Consider the following 21,896-nt stretch of genomic DNA (forward strand, 5'->3'; position numbering starts at 1 on the left):
ATATTTTGTTTGTTTTTGTTGTTCGCTTTAGAATTTCCCGGTCTATCACTTCCTGCCGTCCGTCATGGCGCAGTCTCCCTCGTCACGTGATAACTGTGACGCGTATGCAAAGGGTGAATAGATGTCCACGGCTTTGTGTCCCGATGTTTACCAACGCCCGTCGCTAACAGAGCCATAGATATGAGTGGCTCTTTTGTGTACCGATGTTTGGCCGCGCCCGTCGTAATCGGAGCTATTGATATGCGTGGCTCTCCTGTGCCCCGATGTCCAGCCGCGCCCGTCGCCATCGGAGCTATTGATTTGCTTTTGTTTAGCAGCAAATGCAAATCAATAGCTCCGATGGCGTCGGGACACAAAGAGCCATGGACATCTATAGCTCTGACAACGACTCCAAAGAGGATAAATTCTGAGTCTTATCACCAGCCAGTCAGACTAGATTCGTCTAGTCAGAAAGGCACTAACTGAGGAAGCCTCTTGGATGAGAGGCGAAACGTCTTCACGAATATATACCAAGTCCAGTTGCACTTGATTCAACTCCTTTGGATAACCATGACCTGGATGAATGAGAACATTCACAGACACTTACTAGCAACACAACTTTAGCAAAATTGAACCAAGGTACGTTAGCTTCTAAGCTAGTTCAACTCAAACTTGAACATAATTACTCTGTTGCTTGCAAGCATTGTTAGTTATATACGCATAGGACTCAATAATTACGTTATTTAACGTGTGATGTTCTAAGTTATAACGAGCGATATAACGTTATGGCTGATTAGCCTGTTAGCTGAGGCCTAACGTTAACTTGGCTGTTATGAAGGGATCACTGCAAATGCGGGCATTTTTAATTAGTTCCTGGCTCCAATCGCTTCTTCTGATTGCTTGCAACCAAAGACGTCTCCGGTTAGCCTTGAAAGGGGTGCGAGTTGACGGAATTCGGTATAACTTGAGCGTTTTGTTTTGTTTATCAAAACGATTCCGGCAACCGACCGCTCAAAACGACATGATGATGCCGGCCGCTTCCTTGCTGCAGCCGACATGCGCAGTAGAACCTGCGTGACGTTAGACTGACGTAGACTGCTAATTCCCGTATACTGCTAAATCCATTGCCGACACGCTTCTTGCGTTTTGGGTTTCGCGAAGGGAAAGCAAATTACACCCTCTCCAAACTTTTCAGATATCTAGTATCCGATTTGCAGATCCCATAGGCACACCGTTTCAGCATTTTGCTGTCTGTTTAAAAGCTTGACGAACCTACCTCACATAGAAACCGTTGCTAAGGTAGGATTGGACGAGTACCGTTCTGGGGCGGTACTTTGCGAAAGGTCAATTTTGAAGAAAAAGGGGGGAATTAAAATAATAACAATAATGCTCTGCTCTGATGGATGGAATTTTTTTTCTTAGCTCCTAAGGTTGTCTGACAGTCAACAGCAAAGCCTGATGATAGTTTGTAATCCCCCCCCCCAAAAAAACCATCTATCGTCTACCTCTTGCAAAGAGCAATCACCCAGGCTTGCAAAGACATCAGTGTTAGCCAACTGGTGTCTAAATTCAGGGGTTACCCAGGTTCTACACTGGTCTCTGAGACAAACTTCGGGGCTAAAAAAAAATCTCATTTGTAAGAACAAATTTGTACGGACAAACGATTGATGAATGAGGCCCAATGTTATTTCAAAACAAAGAATTTATATGCAACTTGTAAATACAAACCAGTGACTTAGCTGAAGGCTGTTTATTAGGCTGGCTGTGTCTTTGCATATGCGGCCTGCAGTCGGGCCCTTCTACCTGTCAAGCCCTGCCCGGATGATGACGGCAAACTTATGACAGAACAGGAGAGCCCAATTCACTTTAAAAGTTCCCACACTTAAGAACTACGGCAAAAAAAAATGAAAATAAAAATTTTTTTTTATATCCTCATTAGATGTTTTGCTGGAGTCATCATCACTCGTAGTCAAACCTACTGCTGTTTCTAGGGATCGAGATGAGAATTATTACTCCTCTGTGTTAGATAAACCTCAGTAGTTGAGGTTCTCCTCCACTTATCATGTAGATAGATTTCTGTAGTTCAGAGGTGTTGAATTGTGTTTTTAATTTGGTCTACAATGAATGCCGTCCATACACTGGAGTTGTGATGGAGAGGAAAGAGGACAGAGCAAGAAAGATCTCAGGGAATTGTCTTTTAACTTGGGTGAGTAAAGCGTGATCAAGTGAAGTTTATTCATGACACATTTAAAAACAAACCAACATCAGAATCAGAATCAGAATCACGTTTATTGGCCATGTAGGTTTGCACATAGATGGAATTTGACTCTGGTTTCGTGGCTCTCTCAGTGTACTTAACATAGAATAACAACTCTACAACACAACAATCTTCAGATTTAAACACAAAGACTGACTATATACAGGTGAAATAAGAGGTGATAAAGTGCAATGGTGCAGAGAACATATCAGAGATGCTGAAAATAGATGTTAGCAGGTTGCTTACATACATGTCTGAAGTAGATGGACATGACAGAGCATACCAGTATATGTACAATGTAATGTACAGTATGGTTGGATTTATTTGACAGTGTTAAGCTTTCATTTGAATGACAGCCTGCAGAAATTAACTGTTTTTATATCTAGTTCGTTGGGATACAGTGCTCTGTGGCGCCTACCAGAGGGGAGGAGTTGGAACAGCTTGTGACCAGGGTGTGATGGGTCTGCAGTGGTGTTGCCTGCCTGTTTCCTGAGTCTGGAGGTGTAGAAGTCCTGAATGGAGGGCAGGTTGGCCCCAATGATTTTCTCTGCAGACTTAACTGTCGAGAAAATATATATTTTTTTTTTTTGTGGTTTTTTTAAACTTTTTTTTAAAATGTTTATCGGGTGCAGTTACACAGTACAGTTGCATGTTCAAGTACACAACACAACACATACATAGATGTCTTACGAAGCAGTCCATGAATTTCGGCATCCTCTCAATGTCCATATATAGTTCCCATTCTCAAAAAAAGAAAAAGGAAACAGGAATGAGTAGTGACATTTGTCCATGAACACAGATAACAGGTAAAATACATTATATAAGGGGAAAAAAGACACATAATGTTTACATTTAAATGAGGAGAAAAGAAATCCAGAAGAATTTTGTCACTATCTCTTATTTCAGATCAGTTGAAAAAATATGAAATAATTGGGGACCACTTTGTAAAAAATATATGTCTTAAATTGTAACCTGGCAGTTTTATTTTCCATTGTGTTACAGTGGGGGGCTGTGGCATCAGCCAGGAGACTGTGATCATCTTAGCAATTAAAAGGCCTCTCAATAGTGATGTCTGATTTTTTTCTTCTGCATCTTCTGGTAATATTCTTAATAAATCGCAAGATTGTTGTAAGGGCAGTTCTATATCTAAAAAAATTTAATTTCATTTTGTATATTTTGCCAATATTCTGATAGTTTTGGACAGTCCCAAAATATGTGTGTATGGTCTCCTATCAGGCCGAAGCCCCTCCAGCACTGATCCGAGGTGCCACCAAATTTTGATATGACAAGAGGGGTCCTGAAAACTCTCATCTTAACTTTCCATTCAAGTTCCTTCCAAATGGGGCTATTTGTTAATTTATGTCCCTCTCTCTGCATGATAATGCCCAGTGTTTACCCGATATTATGGTGTTCATCTCCAATTCCCGTTTTTCCTTAATATCTACACTGCTATCCATTAACACTTCTTGTAATATCATATATATGTGCGATATAATCTTCTTTTTAGTAGTCCCTTTAATAGCTAACATAAAGAAATGTTTTATATTGGATGGTGGAGTACATAGTTTATTAAATTCTTCATGTTCCTTTAAGTCATGTCTCAACTGTAACTATCTAAAAAAGTAATGGGCTGGGAGGTTGATACCCCCCCCCTTTTCTTCCCAGTTGCACATGTCCAATTACCCCACTCTTCCGAACTGCTCCACCCACTCTGCTGATCCGGAGAGGGCTGCAGACTACCAAATGCCTCCCCCGAGACATGTGGAGTTGCCAGCCGCTTCTTTTCACCTGGCAGTGAGGAGTTTCACCAGGGGGACGTAGCGCGTTGGAGGATCACGCTATTCCCCTCAGTTCCCCTTTCCCCGCCCAACAGGCCTATTTTTTCTCCCTGTTAAAGGGATTTTTTTAGGGAGTTTTTCCTTATCTGATGCGAGGGTCTAAGGACAGGATGTTGTGTTGCTGTAAAGCCCCCTGAGGCAAATTTGTAATTTGTGATATTGGGCTATGCAAATAAAACTGACTTGATATGGTTCCTTCAATGATGGCAAGTATTCCAGGCTCTAAGGCAGCAAAGTATCCCCACATCATCACACTATCACATCACACTATCATCACCATGTTTGACTGTTGGCAGAGTTGGGGAATAACTAGTTACATGTAACGACGTTACATAGTCAAATTACAAAATAAATGCAATTGTAATCTGTTACTGAGATAAAGTATGTAATCAAATTACAATTACTAATCAAAATGTTGGTGATTACAAAGGGTTTACATCCGAAAACATTCTTTTCGGTAAAAAAGCTTATTTGTTTTGGTGGTTGTGCTTTAAAATCAAAACATTCCAATCTAAAATCAAGTTATATCGAAAGACTTTTAATAAAGGTTTAACAGTAATCAGGGTTGAGTACTGTTGTGAGGTTTACACCGCTTGGTTTAAATTTATGTTTTCAGGACTTTTCAGCTTTATTGCCCAGTTCAAAACATTTGTTAGAAAAGTAATCACAAAGTAATCAAGTGAAATAAGTTACATTACCCCGATGAAGCAATTAAAATAGTTACATTACTGATTACTTTTTTTAACAGGATAACTAGTTATCTGTAACCTATTACATTTCAAAAGTAACCTTCCCAACACTGACTGCTGGTATGATGTTCTTATTGTGAAATGTTTTGTTTGCTTTACGCCAGACATAATGGGACCCATGTCTTCCAAAAAGTTCCACTTCTGACTTATCTGTCCACAGAACATTATCCCATAAGGTTTGGCAGTCATCAATGAGCTTTTTTGCACATGTAAGACAAGCATGAATGTTTGCACCTTGCTACTCTCCCATGAATTCCATTTTTGCCTGGTCTCTTTCTTATTGTTGAATCATGAACAATGACCTTAGCTGAGGCTAGAGAGGCCTTCAGTTCTTTAGATGTTGTCCAGTTTTGTTTTTTTTGGGGGGGGGGGACTTCCTGGATGAGTCATTGCTGCAGTCTTGGAGGAATTTTTGCAGGCTGGCCACTCCTGGGAAGATTCACCACTGTTCCAGGTTTTCTCCGTTTGGAGACAATGGCTCTCACTGTGGTTGGCTTGAGTCCCAGATCCTTAGAAATGGCTTTGTTACAACTTTTCTCATTTCTTCCGGAATTTCTTTTGATGGTGGTATAGTGCGCTGCTTGTTGAGACCTTGTAGCCCACTTCACATTGATGGTAAGGTTCTATGTAAATCATGTTTAGATTCAACAGGGCTGGCAGTAATCAAGAAATGTATCCAATGATCAATTAAATTAAGTAAACTGATTGATTGAGGAACTAAGGGGGGAATTACATTTTCACACAGGGTTAGTTGGTGTTGGATAACCCTTTTCCTTGAATAAATAAAATGATCATTTAAAAACTGAACAAGATCAGGTAGGAGTCTCCATAGACTATGATGTTTGCGGATGACATTGTTGTGAGAATAGGGTGCAGGTTGAGGAGAGCCTGGAGAGGTGGAGGTATGCACTGGAGAGAAGAATGAAAGTCAGTAGGAGCAAGATGGAAAACATATGTGTGAATTAGAGGGAGGACAGTGAAATGGTGGGGATGCAAGGAGTAGAGGTGACAAAGGCATATGAGTTTAAATACTTGGGGTCAACTGTTCAAAGTAACGGGGAGTGCAGAAGAGAGGTGAAGAAGAGAGTGCAGGCAGGGTGGTGTGGGTGGAAGTGTCAGGAGTGATTTGCAACAGAAGGGTACCAGCAAGAGTTAAAGGGAAGGTTTACAAGGTGGTAGTGAGACCAGCTATGTTGTATGGTTTGGAGACGGTGGCACTGATGAAAAGACAGGAGGCAGAGCTGGAGGTGGCAGAGTTGAAGATGCTAAGATTAGAGGGACAGCTCAGGTTGGACGGTTTGGAGAGAAAGCAAGAGAGCCAAGATTGAGATGGTTTGGACATGTGTGGATGAAAGATGCTGGGTATATTGGGAGAAGGATGCTGAATATGAAGCTACCAGGCAAGAGGAAAAGAGGAAGGCCAAAGAGGAGGTTTATGGATATGGTGAGGGAAGACATGCAGGTGGCTGGCGTGACAGAGAAAGATGCAGAGGACAGGAAGAGATGGAAATGAATGTTCCACTGTGGCGACCCCTAACAGGAGCAGCCGAAAGTAGTAGTAGATCATTTAAAATTGAATTTTGAGCTTACTCGGATTCTCTTCATCATTTACATTGCATTTTATGTAAAATAGGAAATCAGGAAGGGGGAAAATGCTTTTTCCCGGCACTGTAGAGGGCCTCACAGATGAATGCTTGTAGCAGATATAATTTCTCCTGAGCATGACGCAAGGTGTTCCTATTCCTGGGGGAACCCTCTCACTTATCTATTTTATCTTTTCATGTTATTGGGAACAAAACAGACTATTATGATCGTTACCTTGCACAAATGTTTCAAACCATAGCACATTCATATCTGAAAAATGCGGTGGGCCATGAATACTTTTCAACTGTCAATGAGGCGGAACTCGGATATTTGTGTGTACAGTAGATCCACTGTACACACAAATGAAATCCACTGAAAAGGAAATCCAAAGCACAAAGACGTATGTTTAACATGTTTATTTTTGATGATAAAAGAACATTACTCCCTACAGTACAAAAAACACACATTGGAAAATACAGAACATTTCCAGATAACCTGCAAACAACCGAGGGAAACTCCTAACAACTGCTGGCGCTGAGAGCAGCACCCGTCCCAGAGCGGGAGGCAAAGCTGCGAGACCTCGGCACTGCTGATGATGACCTATCTAACGAGGGTGCAAAAATAGTGACCCAGCAAAGGTACTGTGGAAGGAAAGGACACAATCGTTTTACCACATGGAGAGAGGAACAAACTCATTAAATGTATTTTTTTGAGAACCTTCAGCTTATGATCTAACTTAAGGCATCACTACTAAAATACACTGTTTTTGCATGCATGTCTAGTTTTGTTCAACAGACACACCGACACGCACAAAATAATGAAAGCATATTAAGAGAAATGTCAGAAAGAAATCAGGAGAAACCGCAAAACGGAAAGCCAAGGGCCTGCGAGCCGGAGAAAAGGCGGCAAGTTGAGCCATGGCTCTGTTCTCTGTAGCCATTACCATCACAAATGAAACTGTACTTACAAATGACAGATACAATCAGGTCCAATCAGAAACCTCCTCCTCCCTGTACAAGTTTTGTATTTTTATGAACCTAACAGTGATTCTCCTACAACTTGACAGAAGCAAATCAGAGCAATCAGGGAGACTGTATATATTTATATATATATTTTGTTTCTTTCATAAGTAAAGACACAAAAGGCAATCAAGAGATGACCAACATGTAAAAACAGTTTGTTACAGGTAATTATATAAAAGGCCAAGATGTTTTTGTTTTTTTTAACTTCTTGCTATATGAACGAACTAATTTACAAGTGAGTACACTCTGGCTATGTAAGCTTTCCTTCCTAGACATCCCCATTCAAAGACATACAGGTATACACGGCACAGATAGCTTGCACACCATTTGCGATCTGAAATACAGAGTCAAGGAAGAAAAAAAAAAAGTCAAAATTTATTGAAAATATTCACATACATCGGTGGGATAGGGAAAATAAGTCTAGTATAATTCGCTTTTCTAAAAATAAAGGGGGACACACCACATTCATGAGCATAAAAAGCATCGAGACAGTAGACTGGAATATATGGAGGGGTGTGTCGATGAACTAATCATATTTTCCTCATACTCCATACATTATCCATGTTTGGCAAACACAAAAACAAGTATTGAATGAGCTGCGGTAAACAAAGAAAAAACTCTCCTGGGTCCATGTCATTCCCTTCAGTCCTATAACATCTGCAGTACTAGTTGGAACAAATACAAGTCTTCCTTTCATACCTTCTTTTGCAAGCGCATACAACCACCCAAACAATGATTTTAATAACATTGTGACTTCATCACGGCCACCGCTCTTCTCACAAGCACAAATAATGGGGATGATCAATATTAAAAAAAAAAAAGTTTTAAAAATGCACACTTGACATTCATACACACAGGAAAAAAGCTTAAAAAATACAAAAATAAACTACACAAAGATCTTCTGCATCACTGCTTGCTAATTTTTTGGGAAGATTTTGCAAGGTTTTTTGTGTGTGCTGCAAATCTCAGTCCTAACAAAGTCTATGTCACTCATTCTCTACAAATCTCTTCCTTTGCCATCGGGTTTTGTCCACTTCATAGTGTCAGCCACCAGCCACTGGTAAAAAGCGCACAGTGATGACATTACCAGGAAACTGGAGTCCAGTATTATGTCTGTACAGATCGGATTCTCATGAAGCAAATTTGTTTTGAGAAGAAAGAAAATGTGCCCTTTCTGAGAGGACAAGTGCTTTATTTAAAACCATACTGATTTTACCTCTCCTCTGAACTAATGCCACCGCTGCCTTTTCAGCACTGTACATCTCAGGTAGTCTCTTTACAACCTCGCACCTCCCCCCATCCCAAAAAAACAAAACAAAAAGTAACATTATGCTCAGGTTGGCTCCCAGTTTGTGAATGTTGTAAATGCTTCTCTACACTTCTCTACTACAGCAACTAACCAAAAAGAGATATTACAAGATAGTTGGGTATATGACAGAAAAAACTATAATGTGCTTCTAAGTTTGAGTTGGTCTAAAAATAGTACGGCCAAAAGAGGGAGAATGGTGAGGTGGAGGGTCTTATCTACAAAAACATCACTCAGATTGACTTTCATGTTGGCTTCATACTGTTACTCTGCCTCCATTGCTGGCTTGATCAGAGTCAAAGTTGAGGATGAAGGATGAAATTAGGATGAATATGAAGAGGTGGAGGGGGGGGGGTCAATCTTCCTGGTGAAAGAACAGCAAGTGGAAAGGGGACAAAAGACTGGGAGAGGTGGGGTGGGGCTCAAGGCAACCTCACTGGTCTGTCCTTGCTTTCTTTGGACCAGTAGCCTTACTGTGGAGAGCAGACAGAAACCGTATTACGTTTTGCATGAATAATGAGCGCAAAGTTAAACTGGCTTGTGCATGCTCGAATTTAGCATATACAAGTAAGGGTCTTACGTATCAGGAGAGGTGCCTGGTCTTTTAGGGGCAGGTTTTGCAGAGGCTGCATCTTTGCCAGACTCTAGAAGCAGATATGCAAGCACAAAAATGATTAAATGAGCAACTTTTCCATCAATAATAAAAATCATAATGATGATAATAATAGCAACAATAAGATAATTAAAATGACAGAGAGGCTTTTTTCACCTTGCAGCCATCGAACTTGTGTGGCGGGACCATAGCCCTTCTCATTGCGGGCAGCAATGCGGAAAATAATGGCTGGCTTTGTGGTGTAGTCAATGTGGGCATTGGAGAGACTGGAGGACTGCACCAGGCAAGATGGGTTTGGCCCACAGTACACGCGCATAAAGGCCAGCTGTGCCGGGGTGGAGGCCTTGGCCTCTGCCGTCTGGTTGCTCTGGATAGCAAGGTAGACAGAGTACTCTATGATCTTCCCTGATGTCACTGAGGGCGGCTCCCAGGTAAGATGGGCACCATCTGGGCTCTGTAGGAGATTGAAGGAACACAGGTGGATGCCAGAAAATCAAGGGAGGGGCCAGAGAATACCAGAGGCTGTTCTCTGGGATTTCCACACCTCATGAAACATGACAACATAAAAGGCCTTACTAGCTTGTTTACCTTACTGATTTTGATGGCACAAGGTGCCCCCGGGAACCCTGGCAAGCAAGTCTTGAAAGCGGAGATCTCAGAGAAGGTCCCACGACCACACGCATTGATTCCGGCAACACGGAATTTATAGGCAGTGCCAGGCTGCAGCTCCATTTTCTTCATCTGGCTGTAGTCTGGCATTATGCCAGAGTCATCCTACCATATAAATAATATGGTTAGAGGTGCAGTAGGAAACACTAGGATCCAGTCATAAGAGTGTTTAATGAAGGAGCAACCCATGACACTCACATCTCCTTGAGAGTCATCTCCTGGCACATAAAAGTGAGTGACAACCATATTTGTCACCTTGACAATTCCAACATCGAACCATTGGTTCTCTTTTTTAACGGCAGGCTTCACAGGGGCTGGCTGAGGGGGTTGTTTCTGTCAAAATAAGATAAATTGGAATGTGTCATTATATTGCAAGCTGATTTGAATAATCCAGCCAGATGATTAGAGAAAATTGGATGACTTACTCCTCCTTCGATGCCATTGGCCACCTCTGCTAGTGTAGCAGCAGCTTGAAGCTTTGCAGGACTAGCCACCGATAGAGCGGGTGCAAATGTGCTTGATGGGGCAAGGGCTGTGTAGTTTAAATGAGAGTTTAGGAAATTAGTCTAATATCTGCACAAACTAAGCCCCACTGTATTGAGACAAGAAGCTTTTGGTCTTACTCTCAGCCGTGGTACTCGGCATCAGTGATGCCACAGCGCTGGTTACTGCAGCAGCCATCTCGTTGTGTCCATTGCTCTCTACTGAGGGGTCGTTGAGGCTGTCAGCTGGAGCAAGGCCCTCAGTGGGCAGGCTTGCATCAACACTCTCCTGCTGAGAGGCAGCATGAGCCTCCTGCAGCTGCTGTTGCTGCTGGACCAGAGCAGCCAGCTGGGTCAACACAATAGGGATGTTGGCAGGCTGCTGACTCTCTCCACTGGGATCTCCCTCATCTGTAGGGTCGACAATGCAGAAAACTCTGAGGCGCAAACACATCAACAAGAACCCCTCCCCCTTTTCTCCCCAATTGTATCTGACCAATTACCCCACTCTACCGAGCCGTCCCGGTCCCTGCTCCACCCCCTCTGCTGATCCGGGGAGGGCCGCAGACTATGTCTCCTCTGATACATGTGGAGTCACCAGCCGCTTCTTTTCACTTGATAGTGAGGAGTTTCACCAGGGGGACGTAGCGCGTGGGAGGATCACACTATTCCCCTCAGTTCCCCCTCCACCTGGAACAGGTGCCCCGACCGACCAGAGGAGATGCTAGTGCAGCGACTAGGACACATACGCACTTCCGGCTTCCCACCCGCAGACACAGCCAATTGTGTCTGTAGGGACGCCTGACCAAGCCCGAAGTAACACAGGGATTCGAACCAGTGATCCCCATGTTGGTAGGTAACAGAATAGACCGCTACGCTACCCGGACGCCCCGCATCAACAAGAACTTAATGAACAGGGACCAATCTTGGTAAGGTTGGTGTATTCCAGCTGAGTTGATGTTTTATGGGTAAAAAGCAGCTAATAGCGATCACCAGAACTAGGAGACAGTCAACTTTGACAGCCAGTTTACTTTGCCCAAGACAGGCCCATGTTTAAAAGCAAACACTTGGTAATATGCACGTAGTTATTGCCCATCACCACCCTACCTTTTTTTGGGGGGGGGGGTCTTAATTACTCTCTTTTATTTTCAAACACCTCATTAATGTTTGGTGGAAAATGTTTGTCTCACTGTTAAATCCATTTTAATTCTTATTCAACTCAAGCCAAGTTTCTGCTCTGATGTGTACTAGCACTGGTTTAAAACAAAGTTCAATGTGAGGAGAATGATGTGGCTGTGCCAGGCTATGGTCATTATAACTCACTCATGACGGCTTGCTGTGCTGCTTGGAGGACAGCTTGGATAGCCAAGGCCTGGGCTTCTTCAGTGGCAGCTGCTTGGGCTGCTGCCTCTGCTGCTGCCGTCACAGCCAGCTCCTCATCAGAAAGCCCCGTTACCATCAGGGTGGCTCCCTGGCCCTCAGACATCAGCTCTGAGGGCAGATTCAAGGCAGCAGCAGTCGCTGCCTCTCCCTGGTTGCACAAATAACAGCAGTTCAATCATTTGGTCATATAGAGCAGCAGAGTTTACATCAAACGCAAGATGCTTAGTTCTCATGCTTTAAAGAGGTTTTAATGTTAGTTAATAGGAAATGTGAATTGTTGAATTCTATGGAACTTCTAAGGCACTTTGGAGGTTCTTGTGCTACTTGCTATACCTCTGCTTGTGTCTCCATAGCTGTGGCGCCCTCCTCTGCAGAAGCAGCTTCTGCCGATACAGCATCATCAGTCTGCATGGGCTCCTCTGTTGAACTGGTAGCAGAATTTGCCCCCTCTGTGATTGATGAAATAGACTGAAAAAGAATGGAAAATCTTAAGAGGGGATTTTAGACAAAAATAGAAACATCCTCTAACCTTCACCTTTCTTTTGAACTGTGCTTTTTGGAAGGCAGTCTTATGACAGGAACCCCATACAAATAGCTTTGTGTGATGATGAAGTTATTCAACAAAGTATGCATTTAATACACAACAACTTGACTGCTTTCAGACAGTGTGGCATTGCTGGCAGCAAGTGGAGCTCTTACAGGTACAGAGGGTCCAGGCGCTGGTGTGGACTGGGTGACAGTAGTAATGGCCCTGCCTTGGGTGGTGGCTAAGCTGGTTCCTGAAACTGCGGTAGAGACCACCTCCGAACTGCTGGTACCATCTGCTCCCTCTTCAGTCTGCTGGGCTGCTTATGAACAAAAAGCCATCAGTGTGTGTGTTTTTTTTTCTTGTTTACATCCGATTGAGAAAATCAATACACAAACTCCAAGTGTCTACTTTATGTCATCTGGCGAGTTACAAGCAAAATGGGGATTTTTTTTTTCCTGAACAAAAGACCTGAAGTATATTTATATAGTTTCCCTTCTTTATAACAAAAATGATCAACATTAAATCATACCAAAATTACTGCCAAGTGGTCGTCTCAGTCAGAGCCCCCCCCCAAAAAAACAAAAACAAAACTCCAGAACTTACACTACCGTTCAAAAGTTTGGGATCACCCAAACAATTTTGTGTTTTCCATGAAAAGTCACACTTATTCACCACCATATGTTGTGAAATGAATAGAAAATAGAGTCAAGACATTGACAAGGTTAGAAATAATGATTTGTATTTGAAATAAGATTTTTTTTACATCAAACTTTGCTTTCGTCAAAGAATCCTCCATTTGCAGCAATTACAGCATTGCAGACCTTTGGCATTCTAGCTGTTAATTTGTTGAGGTAATCTGGAGAAATTGCACCCCACACTTCCAGAAGCAGCTCCCACAAGTTGGATTGGTTGGATGGGCACTTCTTTGAGCAGATTGAGTTTCTGGAGCATCACATTTGTGGGGTCAATTAAACGCTCAAAATGGCCAGAAAAAGAGAACTTTCATCTGAAACTCGACAGTCTATTCTTGTTCTTAGAAATGAAGGCTATTCCATGCGAGAAATTGCTAAGAAATTGAAGATTTCCTACACCGGTGTGTACTACTCCCTTCAGAGGACAGCACAAACAGGCTCTAACAGGTACTATTTAATGAAGATGCCAGTTGGGGACCTGTGAGGCGTCTGTTTCTCAAACTAGAGACTCTAATGTACTTATCTTCTTGCTCAGTTGTGCAACGCGGCCTCCCACTTCTTTTTCTACTCTGGTTAGAGCCTGTTTGTGCTGTCCTCTGAAGGGAGTAGTACACACCGGTGTAGGAAATCTTCAATTTCTTAGCAATTTCTCGCATGGAATAGCCTTCATTTCTAAGAACAAGAATAGACTGTCGAGTTTCAGATGAAAGTTCTCTTATTCTGGCCATTTTGAGCGTTTAATTGACCCCACAAATGTGATGCTCCAGAAACTCAATCTGCTCAAAGAAGTGCCCATCCAACCAATCCAACTTGTGGGAGCTGCTTCTGGAAGCGTGGGGTGCAATTTCTCCAGATTACCTCAACAAATTAACAGCTAGAATGCCAAAGGTCTGCAATGCTGTAATTGCTGCAAATGGAGGATTCTTTGACGAAAGCAAAGTTTGATGTAAAAAAAATCTTATTTCAAATACAAATCATTATTTCTAACCTTGTCAATGTCTTGACTCTATTTTCTATTCATTTCACAACATATGGTGGTGAATAAGTGTGACTTTTCATGGAAAACACAAAATTGTTTGGGTGATCCCAAACTTTTGAACGGTAGTGTAAATAACATTTTTCATGACTTTTGCTAGGATACAGATGACAGCTGATGCTCACGGAAGGTCACATTATTCAGTATAGTGGAAGCCTCAACAGTCTCTCAAGCTGGGGACACAGTAGAGTACTTTTACAGTCTTAACCAATTGGGAAAGGACTAAGCATCACACATTTAATGACTGACTCACAGATTACAGTGACGGACAAGCAGGCTCAGACTTGTCAAGATTCCAGTAAAAAAATAATAATAATAAAAAAAAAATGTTTGATATATTTGTGACAGCTTGGACAGGTAAAGGCTCAAACATGAGGCAAGTGATTTGAATCTGAAACCAGTGCAAACTTCCCACGATCGAGAAGAATCACTCGGTCGGGGCCAACTCGGGGTTATATTCATGACTTAAATGGACGGTGCAACTTTTAGCTGGTCATTTAACATACTCTACTCATCCAAACTTTGAGTGCTGATGTACAATCTCAGCAGCAAAAAATATATACGATCTCAGCTAAAAATTACGCAAAAGATATGCCATTTCAATTGCAATTATCCGACTTCACAATTTTCTATGACTGCAAAAATATTTACAGCACACTTCATCAATTTTATAATTTTGCTGATTTTCTCCATGACTAGAACACTAGTCTATAAATTTCCATGTTGTCCAGGATGCATGGGAACCCTGGCAAAGTCATGTGTTTAAGCTTACTTTTTCCATGCAAGTTAAACAAATATTAATATATTAATATATATTATGTTATATTAAAATGTTAATATATTAATATGCAATGGACCACAAATTATGCAGTTTTTTTTTCTTCATTGGATTTCGATTTTGCTTCATGTTTACATGAATGGGGTAAGTATTCTGAAGTAAAACAGTTGTACCCTAGCAAGCCAGAATGCATGGGAACTCAAGAGTCCACCTTGCTTTTGAGGTCCACTGATCCAGCAAAATCCACTATTTGTTAATCTGGGTGAATCACACTTAAGTAAAATCTTTTAAGTGGGCATTCTTATTTGCCTTTAAATGTTCAAAAGTCTTGCCATGCCGTTTCAAATGAGTTCAATGGCAGAAATGCACTTACAAGAAAAACTCAAAATATGGCATTGAGTGATGGGCAACATTTCATTTTCATGACACTTCATAAGTACTTCAAGTGGATACAGCTATGAAACATTAATAAGATAAAACCAACCACCTAATATTGCAGTTAAAGACCCTGTCTTTAAACAGCCTGGCAGCCAAACACAGTGCAAACTTGTCTGTTGGTGCAGTGAGCTGTCATACATGACATGACACACATCATATCCTGCTAAACTGCATCATGGTGGGTGTACCTGTGCCCTCGCCAGTTTCCATGTTGCAGGTGGCAGTGGTAGCTGTGTTGGTGGTCCCGGTCTCATGGGTTTCACAGGGGGGATTGGAGCAGACTCTCTGGACTGTTCCCATCGCTGTGCTATTCTGGTCCGCTCCCATGCTGGCAGTGGCTGTTGAAGGGGTGTTGGTGGTGCCCGTCTCATGTGTTTCACAGGGTGGGTTGGAGCACACCCTCTGCACGGTCTCTGTCTGGCCTGTTCCCATGCTTGAAGATGCCTGGGTAGAGGTATTGGTGGTGCCTGTCACATGCGTCTCACAGGGTGGGTTGGAGCACACCTGTTGAACCCCCCCTATGCTGGCTGAGGCGGTGGTAGCTGTGTTTGTTGTTCCGGTTTCATGAGTCTCGCATGGTGGGTTGGAACACACGCGTAGCGCAGACATGTTAGCTGATGCAGTCGTAGCTGTGTTTGTGGTGCCTGTCTCGTGGGTCTCACAGGGAGGGTTGGAGCAAACCTGTCCGGCCCCTATGGTGGCAGAGGAGGTGGTGGCGGTATTAGTGGTGCCCGTTTCGTGGGTCTCACAGGGTGGGTTAGAGCAGACCAGAGTGACAGTACCAGAACCTTCCCCAGCTCCTCCTGCCTCGGTGGAGCTGGGCTGCTCAGAAGTTGGGGAGGCGAGGATGGAAACGGGAAGATCTTGCACTGGCTGGGCCTCCACCCCACTGGGGGTGGTGATCAGAGTGACCTGGGTAGGCTGATTCTGGGGGATGAGGAGGGAAAATTTAGCAGCTTCCATCCCTCAGAACATTTTCACACTTGCAATGTGAAGAGTCGATTGCAAAAACAAATTACTGGACTTACCTGCACAGTGATGGTAGAGGGTAGTGTAGAGGCTGAAGTCAGGCTGGTCTGTGCAGCTGACACAGTAATGGCAGTGGGGTTGATGACCTGGCTGGACAGTGTGGCGATGGTGCCAAGTGTGGTGATGGGGGTGGCCAGAGATGCGTTGGCACTGGCAACACTACCCCCTGCCAGGCTGGTGGAGACGGTGCCAGTAACTGTCCCCAGAGTGGTGACACCTGAAGGGGATACAGATGCTGTTACGATGGGTGAAGCACATAACCCAGACAATATATAAAACACAATTCATTTTGGTATTGTCACCCAATAAGGAATCATGAAGACATTTTCAATTTTACCAGTTGTTCCTTTGACAACCAGGGTGGTGACAGTGGGCTTGACAGCAGACACTGTCACTGGTGTAACGAGTCGAACTCCTCCCACTGTGCTCATTGGCACAGTGCGCAAAATAGTTCCTGGTTGCCCAGGGGCACCCTTCAAGACCACCTAAATATAAACAAAAACAAACATGACTGATTGGAGCAAAAAAACAAAACAAAACAGGATGTAAGACACTGCATTACAACAAATGTAAAACAGAATACATCCAGATTTGACCTAACGTGCGCTGGTCTCTCAGCAGCTACATAAATGGGCAACACAGATGACCTATTGGAAACCTGACAACAAGTATTGCAACTTCTAATTATGAAACATACAACTAGAATCATTACTTTGTCTATTCATATTAAAAGATTATGTGCACCTGTGTCAATCCCTGCTGGCCAGTGGCAGTGCCAAGTTTTGGTACAGCAGTGATGATTTTGCCAGGGGTACCAGTGGTCATCATTTTTGTGGTCAGGATGGTGATGGGTGTCTTCATTCCTGCGCTGCTGGTAACACCTGCCCAGAAATAAAAAGTTAGAGTGCACGTCTGGGATGAATTTGGTTTTGTTGTTTATCATCAAAATTGGTCCCGAATAGGAATGTTGAGTAACTAGTTTTAATAATATGCTGCGGTTTCCAAACCGCAAGCATTTTAGAAGCTACAATATCTAGCTACAGCATTCAGTGAGCCTTGTGCTCTTCAAGTAAAGACTCCTCTCATGAGTGAGTCCTATGTTTGTGTGTGTGGTATTCCTGGCTGGCTAGCCCTACAACAAACATGAGCTAAACTAGCTAAACTAACATTTTTCCTATAATTCGTTCTTGCTATCAGTCCATCCATTGGCAATGGTATTAAAGTAAATACACTTATTACTATTGACAAGTGAAGAACTTGCAATACCTCCAAGAGAGGAGAGGAATGCACTGTAAGTCTGGGTATGTAACGTTCTGTACTTTTCCATTTCCCCACCATAAACGATTTCTAAGTACCATTAGCCAAACATTACACTATAAAAATCAATTAGATCAGCAGTGGCTAACCATGGCCATGGAGAGCCATGTGTATACAGGTTTTCATTCCAACCCGACTCCACACCAGGTGATTTCACTGATACATTCTTCCTCTTTGGTTGAAGGTTGCTGATCAGTGAAATCACCTGGTGTGGAGTCCAGCTGGAATGAAAACCTGCATACACATGGCTCTCCATGACACATGGTTAGCCACCTCTGAACTAGATAGATGATGCAGAAAAAGAGGCCCTGCAGCTTGTGACTGTTTTGTTCAAAAAGGCAGTTACAGTGAATTATTAAATGAACCCACATTTTCCCAGTGCATTTAGGCTTTAAGTTTTCAAAAAAAGTAGGTTTGCGTGCGCTATTTACAGGACCAAAACAATGTTGTGAAAAACACAATAACCGTTTAATTATTACATGCTTGTGTCTTTTGTCCTCTATAGTGTTGAATAATAACTTGCCTCCCCCAAAAAACATTAAAACTGATTTTTCCCCTCAGACTATAACTGTACCATGAAAATCTCATTCTTTGACATCTCTAGTCCTGAGACAAATGTCATTACACTTTAACTGGTATAGATAGTATTAGTTCATTTGTTTTTATCTAGTCGGAGTACCAAATGGGTAGAACTTGCAGCATACAATAACACAATGGGGACCTTAAAGATAAGTCAATTTACCAAACATTATTTGAATTGTCCCATAGCAGCAAACACTATCAATTTCCAAATAAGTTAAACCAACAAGGGGAATTATTTGTAAATACTAGTTGACCCAGATCTGAGTTACACTGCTATCCTTACATGCTAAGAGCAACATTTTTGAGGCCATGTGTAATTTTAATAGGCTGAGGTTGAGTTCAGACCTGTAGCTCCTGGCTGTGTCATGATGGCTGACATGGGGATGGTCTTAATGATGGTGGTGCCCTGCTTGGTGGTTGTAGGGGACATGCCACTGATGTTGAGGATAGTGGGCTTGTTTCCTGTGCCTCCTGCCTGGGAGGTGGTGATAATGGTGGTAGGCTTCCCATCTGCGGAGGTCACTAGCTTTAGGATGGTGCCGGCTGGGAGAGGACCCTTGGTCTGAGGAGAGAGATGTAGGTTATAGAACCCATTGGATAAAAGGTTTCTAGTGCCTGTCTCAGGAGGTTTAAGCTATCTCCTGTTTTCCTGCACTCATGCAGATAGCTGACCTGTATGATCTGTGTGAGAGGGTTAGTGGAAGCCTGGCCTGTAACAGCTGATGTCTGCACTGGCTTGGTTTGTACCACAGACATCATCTTGCCAAGGTTGGAGATCTGCTGACATAGGAGAGAGACTCAAGTTTATGAGTCACCAGAGAACATCGGACAGCATCGGGGGCTGAATGGGGCAGGTGGACCACTGATCCAGTGGCTCTGTGCATTATTTCAACCCTAACTAACAGTCATGCAGATCAATGAAGTCATGCCCTTTGTTTTCTTAGAAGAGTGCTCCATCAGTGGGCCATCTTTTTCTTTCTTCATTCAATTGGCAATCAAGTTCTGTCTTTTGAGAAGACAGATTACATCTAAAAAAAAACAAGTCACACTTGTGTGTGACTTAAGTGGGTTTCACAGACCCTTTGACTTACAATATGCGTGCAAGAACAGGATGAGATATCAGTACCAGCTTCAAACACTCAAGTCACCCCGAGTCCTGTTCCTTACCAGAGTACCACTGCTGCCCATGGTGAGGGGGCTCTTGACCAAGGTGATAGTCTTGGTGACTCCTCCTACAACGGTGGTTACCACCTGGGCCTGCTGGGCAACGGTGACTGTACCAGACTTGTGCACAGTGATGATTGGTCTTGTGGGGGTGGTGGGGGAGGACACAGTGGCTGTGCCCACCTGGGCTGCCGCAGTCTTCAGCATCCGTGTGGCTGGGTTACTCACCTGCAAACAAAACATTATTTTTCAGTTAATCTTGATAAATGACTCGTGACAGAAAGCAGAGTGAACCACATACAAGAATAAAAATGAACACTTCATAAAGGTCTGTACCATGACTTGAGGGGCCACTTTGACTGTGGTTGTGCCTGGGGAAACAGCAACTGTTTTAAGAATGGTGGCACCTGCAGGAACATTGAGCACAGTGCCTGCAGAGGAGGGCGGGATCTTCTGTGTAGCTGCAGCAGCAGCAGCTAAAGCTGCCATGCCACTCATTTGAGGGCTGCTACCGATTGCCTGAATAAAGGAAACATAGAAAATTGAGCAGCTTTGACCTTTTCATAACCCATGTGTTGTCTTTATAAGTGGTCAAAGAATGCTCTATTACTCTTACAGATCCTTGGGTGGTCTGAGCAGGCACTACCATCCGGACACCTGGAGGAAGTGATGTCACAGTGACAGGGGACTTTCCTGCCTGGTTGGGGCGGACGGTGACGATAGAGGTACCAGTGGCAGACTGAGGCGCTGCAACCTTCAGGATAGCTGCAAAGACAGAGGACCAAATCCATAGACAATGTGCCAAGCGTGAAAGATAATTGGACATACAGGCAAACCATTCCATCAATACCCACCATAACAATGAGTGGTTTCATATAGTGGATACTTAATGATTTACTCAGCTAATAAGATTAACTGATGTGATGATTAGGACGAACAAGATGCTGAGGGAGAGGAAGCATTGGTTATCAGTCACGTAAAGTTGAATCAGTTCATCTGGACACAACATTTATTGAGAGAAATGTTTCATCACTCATCTAAGTGACTGCTTCAGTCTCAACTGACTGCAGGTATCCCCACCCTTACAAACAATACAGTGGCATAACAAACAAAAACGATCGGTTTCGTATGCAAATTACCCTGACTAGCGTTACAATGACAATGTGTACTATTCACAAAGGATTCGGGAATAGTTGCAATCACAGCATTGTAAAATGGCGACGGATGTACTTAGTCCCCCCCGTTTCAGGTTTGGTCATTCCCTCTTCACATAGATGGTGTCTTTGACTCCCCGTTCAAACGAGCGTTTCTCCCTATCAAAGAGATGCACATCCTTATCCTTGAAAGAGTGGCCACTGGCCTGAGGATGGGTGTAAACTGGCCAGATGTGTTAGCTCTTCTGTGTTGTGCTATCCTCTTGGCCAGCGTCTGTTTGGTTTCCCCAATATACAAATCATGGCAATCCTCCCGGCACTTAACAACATACACTATATTGCCCTGTTTGTGCTGGGGGACCCGATCCTTGGGTGGACCAATTTCTAGCACAGCGTATTCTGAGGTTTGAAAGCAACTGGGATGCGATGTTTGGAAAATATGTGTCTCAACTTTTGCGACACTCCCGCCACATACAGAATCACCACTGGTTTACGCTTAGACAGCTATTGTCCTTCTCTCTTCGATCAGCTGGTGCACTGTTTGGGCATCTCCTTGGCTTTGACAATCCAGTTAGGATTACCACACTTAACCAGGGCCTGTTTAATGTGGGATTTCTCCCCTTCCCTGGCCGCTGTGTCGGTGGGGATATTGTCAGCTTGGTGGTACAGTGTCCTGATGACTTCTAGTTTGTAGTCCAGTGGATGATGAGAATCAAACTTTGAGTTCAGATCAGTATGTGTTGGTTTACAGCAGTGGTTCTCAAACTTTTACTGTCATGTCCCCCTTTGGAGGAAGAAACATTTTCATGCCCCCAGCCCCAACAAAATGGTGACAATATGGGCCAAGTTTAACTTTATTTACATAACATCAAGGTCATGAACATTCCTTTTACTTTTATTTCAGTAATTTCTGTTGTAAAAATATCAAACGCCAAGTTCCACTTCAACTTTATCAAACCTCTTTTTGTGACATTTATCACTGGATTGCTCCATTAGTCTGTGTGCTTTTTCAAAAACAGAAAAACGAAATAAAATTTAAAAATCACTTCGCTAGAACAATAACAAAGTTCAATCTGTGCAAAAAAAGAACAAATGCAGATATTTGATTAAAACAATGAGCAAGTCATTTTGTAAGAGCTCAAGTCTTATCACTGCATTAGTGGCTGCAATGAGCCTGTTTTGCACTGCACATCTTTTCAAAATGGAGTTGGAGACTTTATACTGCCACTCTCAAGTCATGCTCAATGTTGAGCTTAGATCTGTACTTTGTTTTAATTGAGGCAACAGCAGAAAAG

The 21,896-nt window shown here is 42.9% G+C and overlaps 1 protein-coding gene across 1 annotated transcript in view; it reads right to left on the reverse strand.

The window, feature by feature from the left end:
* Positions 1–6,817: 6,817 nt before the first annotated feature.
* The window catches only part of hcfc1a (host cell factor C1a), a 43,471-nt gene continuing 28,392 nt past the window's right edge, over positions 6,818–21,896 (reverse strand). Inside the window, exons 10-29 of the mRNA XM_056273074.1 lie at positions 20,064–20,212; positions 19,784–19,966; positions 19,451–19,675; positions 18,956–19,060; positions 18,629–18,845; positions 17,129–17,265; positions 16,722–16,869; positions 16,384–16,601; positions 16,144–16,282; positions 15,544–16,047; positions 12,582–12,727; positions 12,216–12,350; positions 11,823–12,030; positions 10,641–10,910; positions 10,443–10,549; positions 10,216–10,350; positions 9,937–10,122; positions 9,505–9,802; positions 9,316–9,379; positions 6,818–9,208 (exon numbers count right to left, since the gene is read on the reverse strand). Of these exons, the coding sequence (XP_056129049.1) occupies positions 9,169–9,208; positions 9,316–9,379; positions 9,505–9,802; positions 9,937–10,122; positions 10,216–10,350; positions 10,443–10,549; positions 10,641–10,910; positions 11,823–12,030; positions 12,216–12,350; positions 12,582–12,727; positions 15,544–16,047; positions 16,144–16,282; positions 16,384–16,601; positions 16,722–16,869; positions 17,129–17,265; positions 18,629–18,845; positions 18,956–19,060; positions 19,451–19,675; positions 19,784–19,966; positions 20,064–20,212 (3,614 nt within the window). The 3' untranslated portion in view covers positions 6,818–9,168. The remainder of the gene's footprint in view (positions 9,209–9,315; positions 9,380–9,504; positions 9,803–9,936; positions 10,123–10,215; positions 10,351–10,442; positions 10,550–10,640; positions 10,911–11,822; positions 12,031–12,215; positions 12,351–12,581; positions 12,728–15,543; positions 16,048–16,143; positions 16,283–16,383; positions 16,602–16,721; positions 16,870–17,128; positions 17,266–18,628; positions 18,846–18,955; positions 19,061–19,450; positions 19,676–19,783; positions 19,967–20,063; positions 20,213–21,896) is intronic.

Source organism: Lampris incognitus, chromosome 2 (genome assembly GCF_029633865.1).
Source record: "Lampris incognitus isolate fLamInc1 chromosome 2, fLamInc1.hap2, whole genome shotgun sequence".
Classification (NCBI taxonomy): Eukaryota; Metazoa; Chordata; class Actinopteri; order Lampriformes; family Lampridae; genus Lampris; species Lampris incognitus.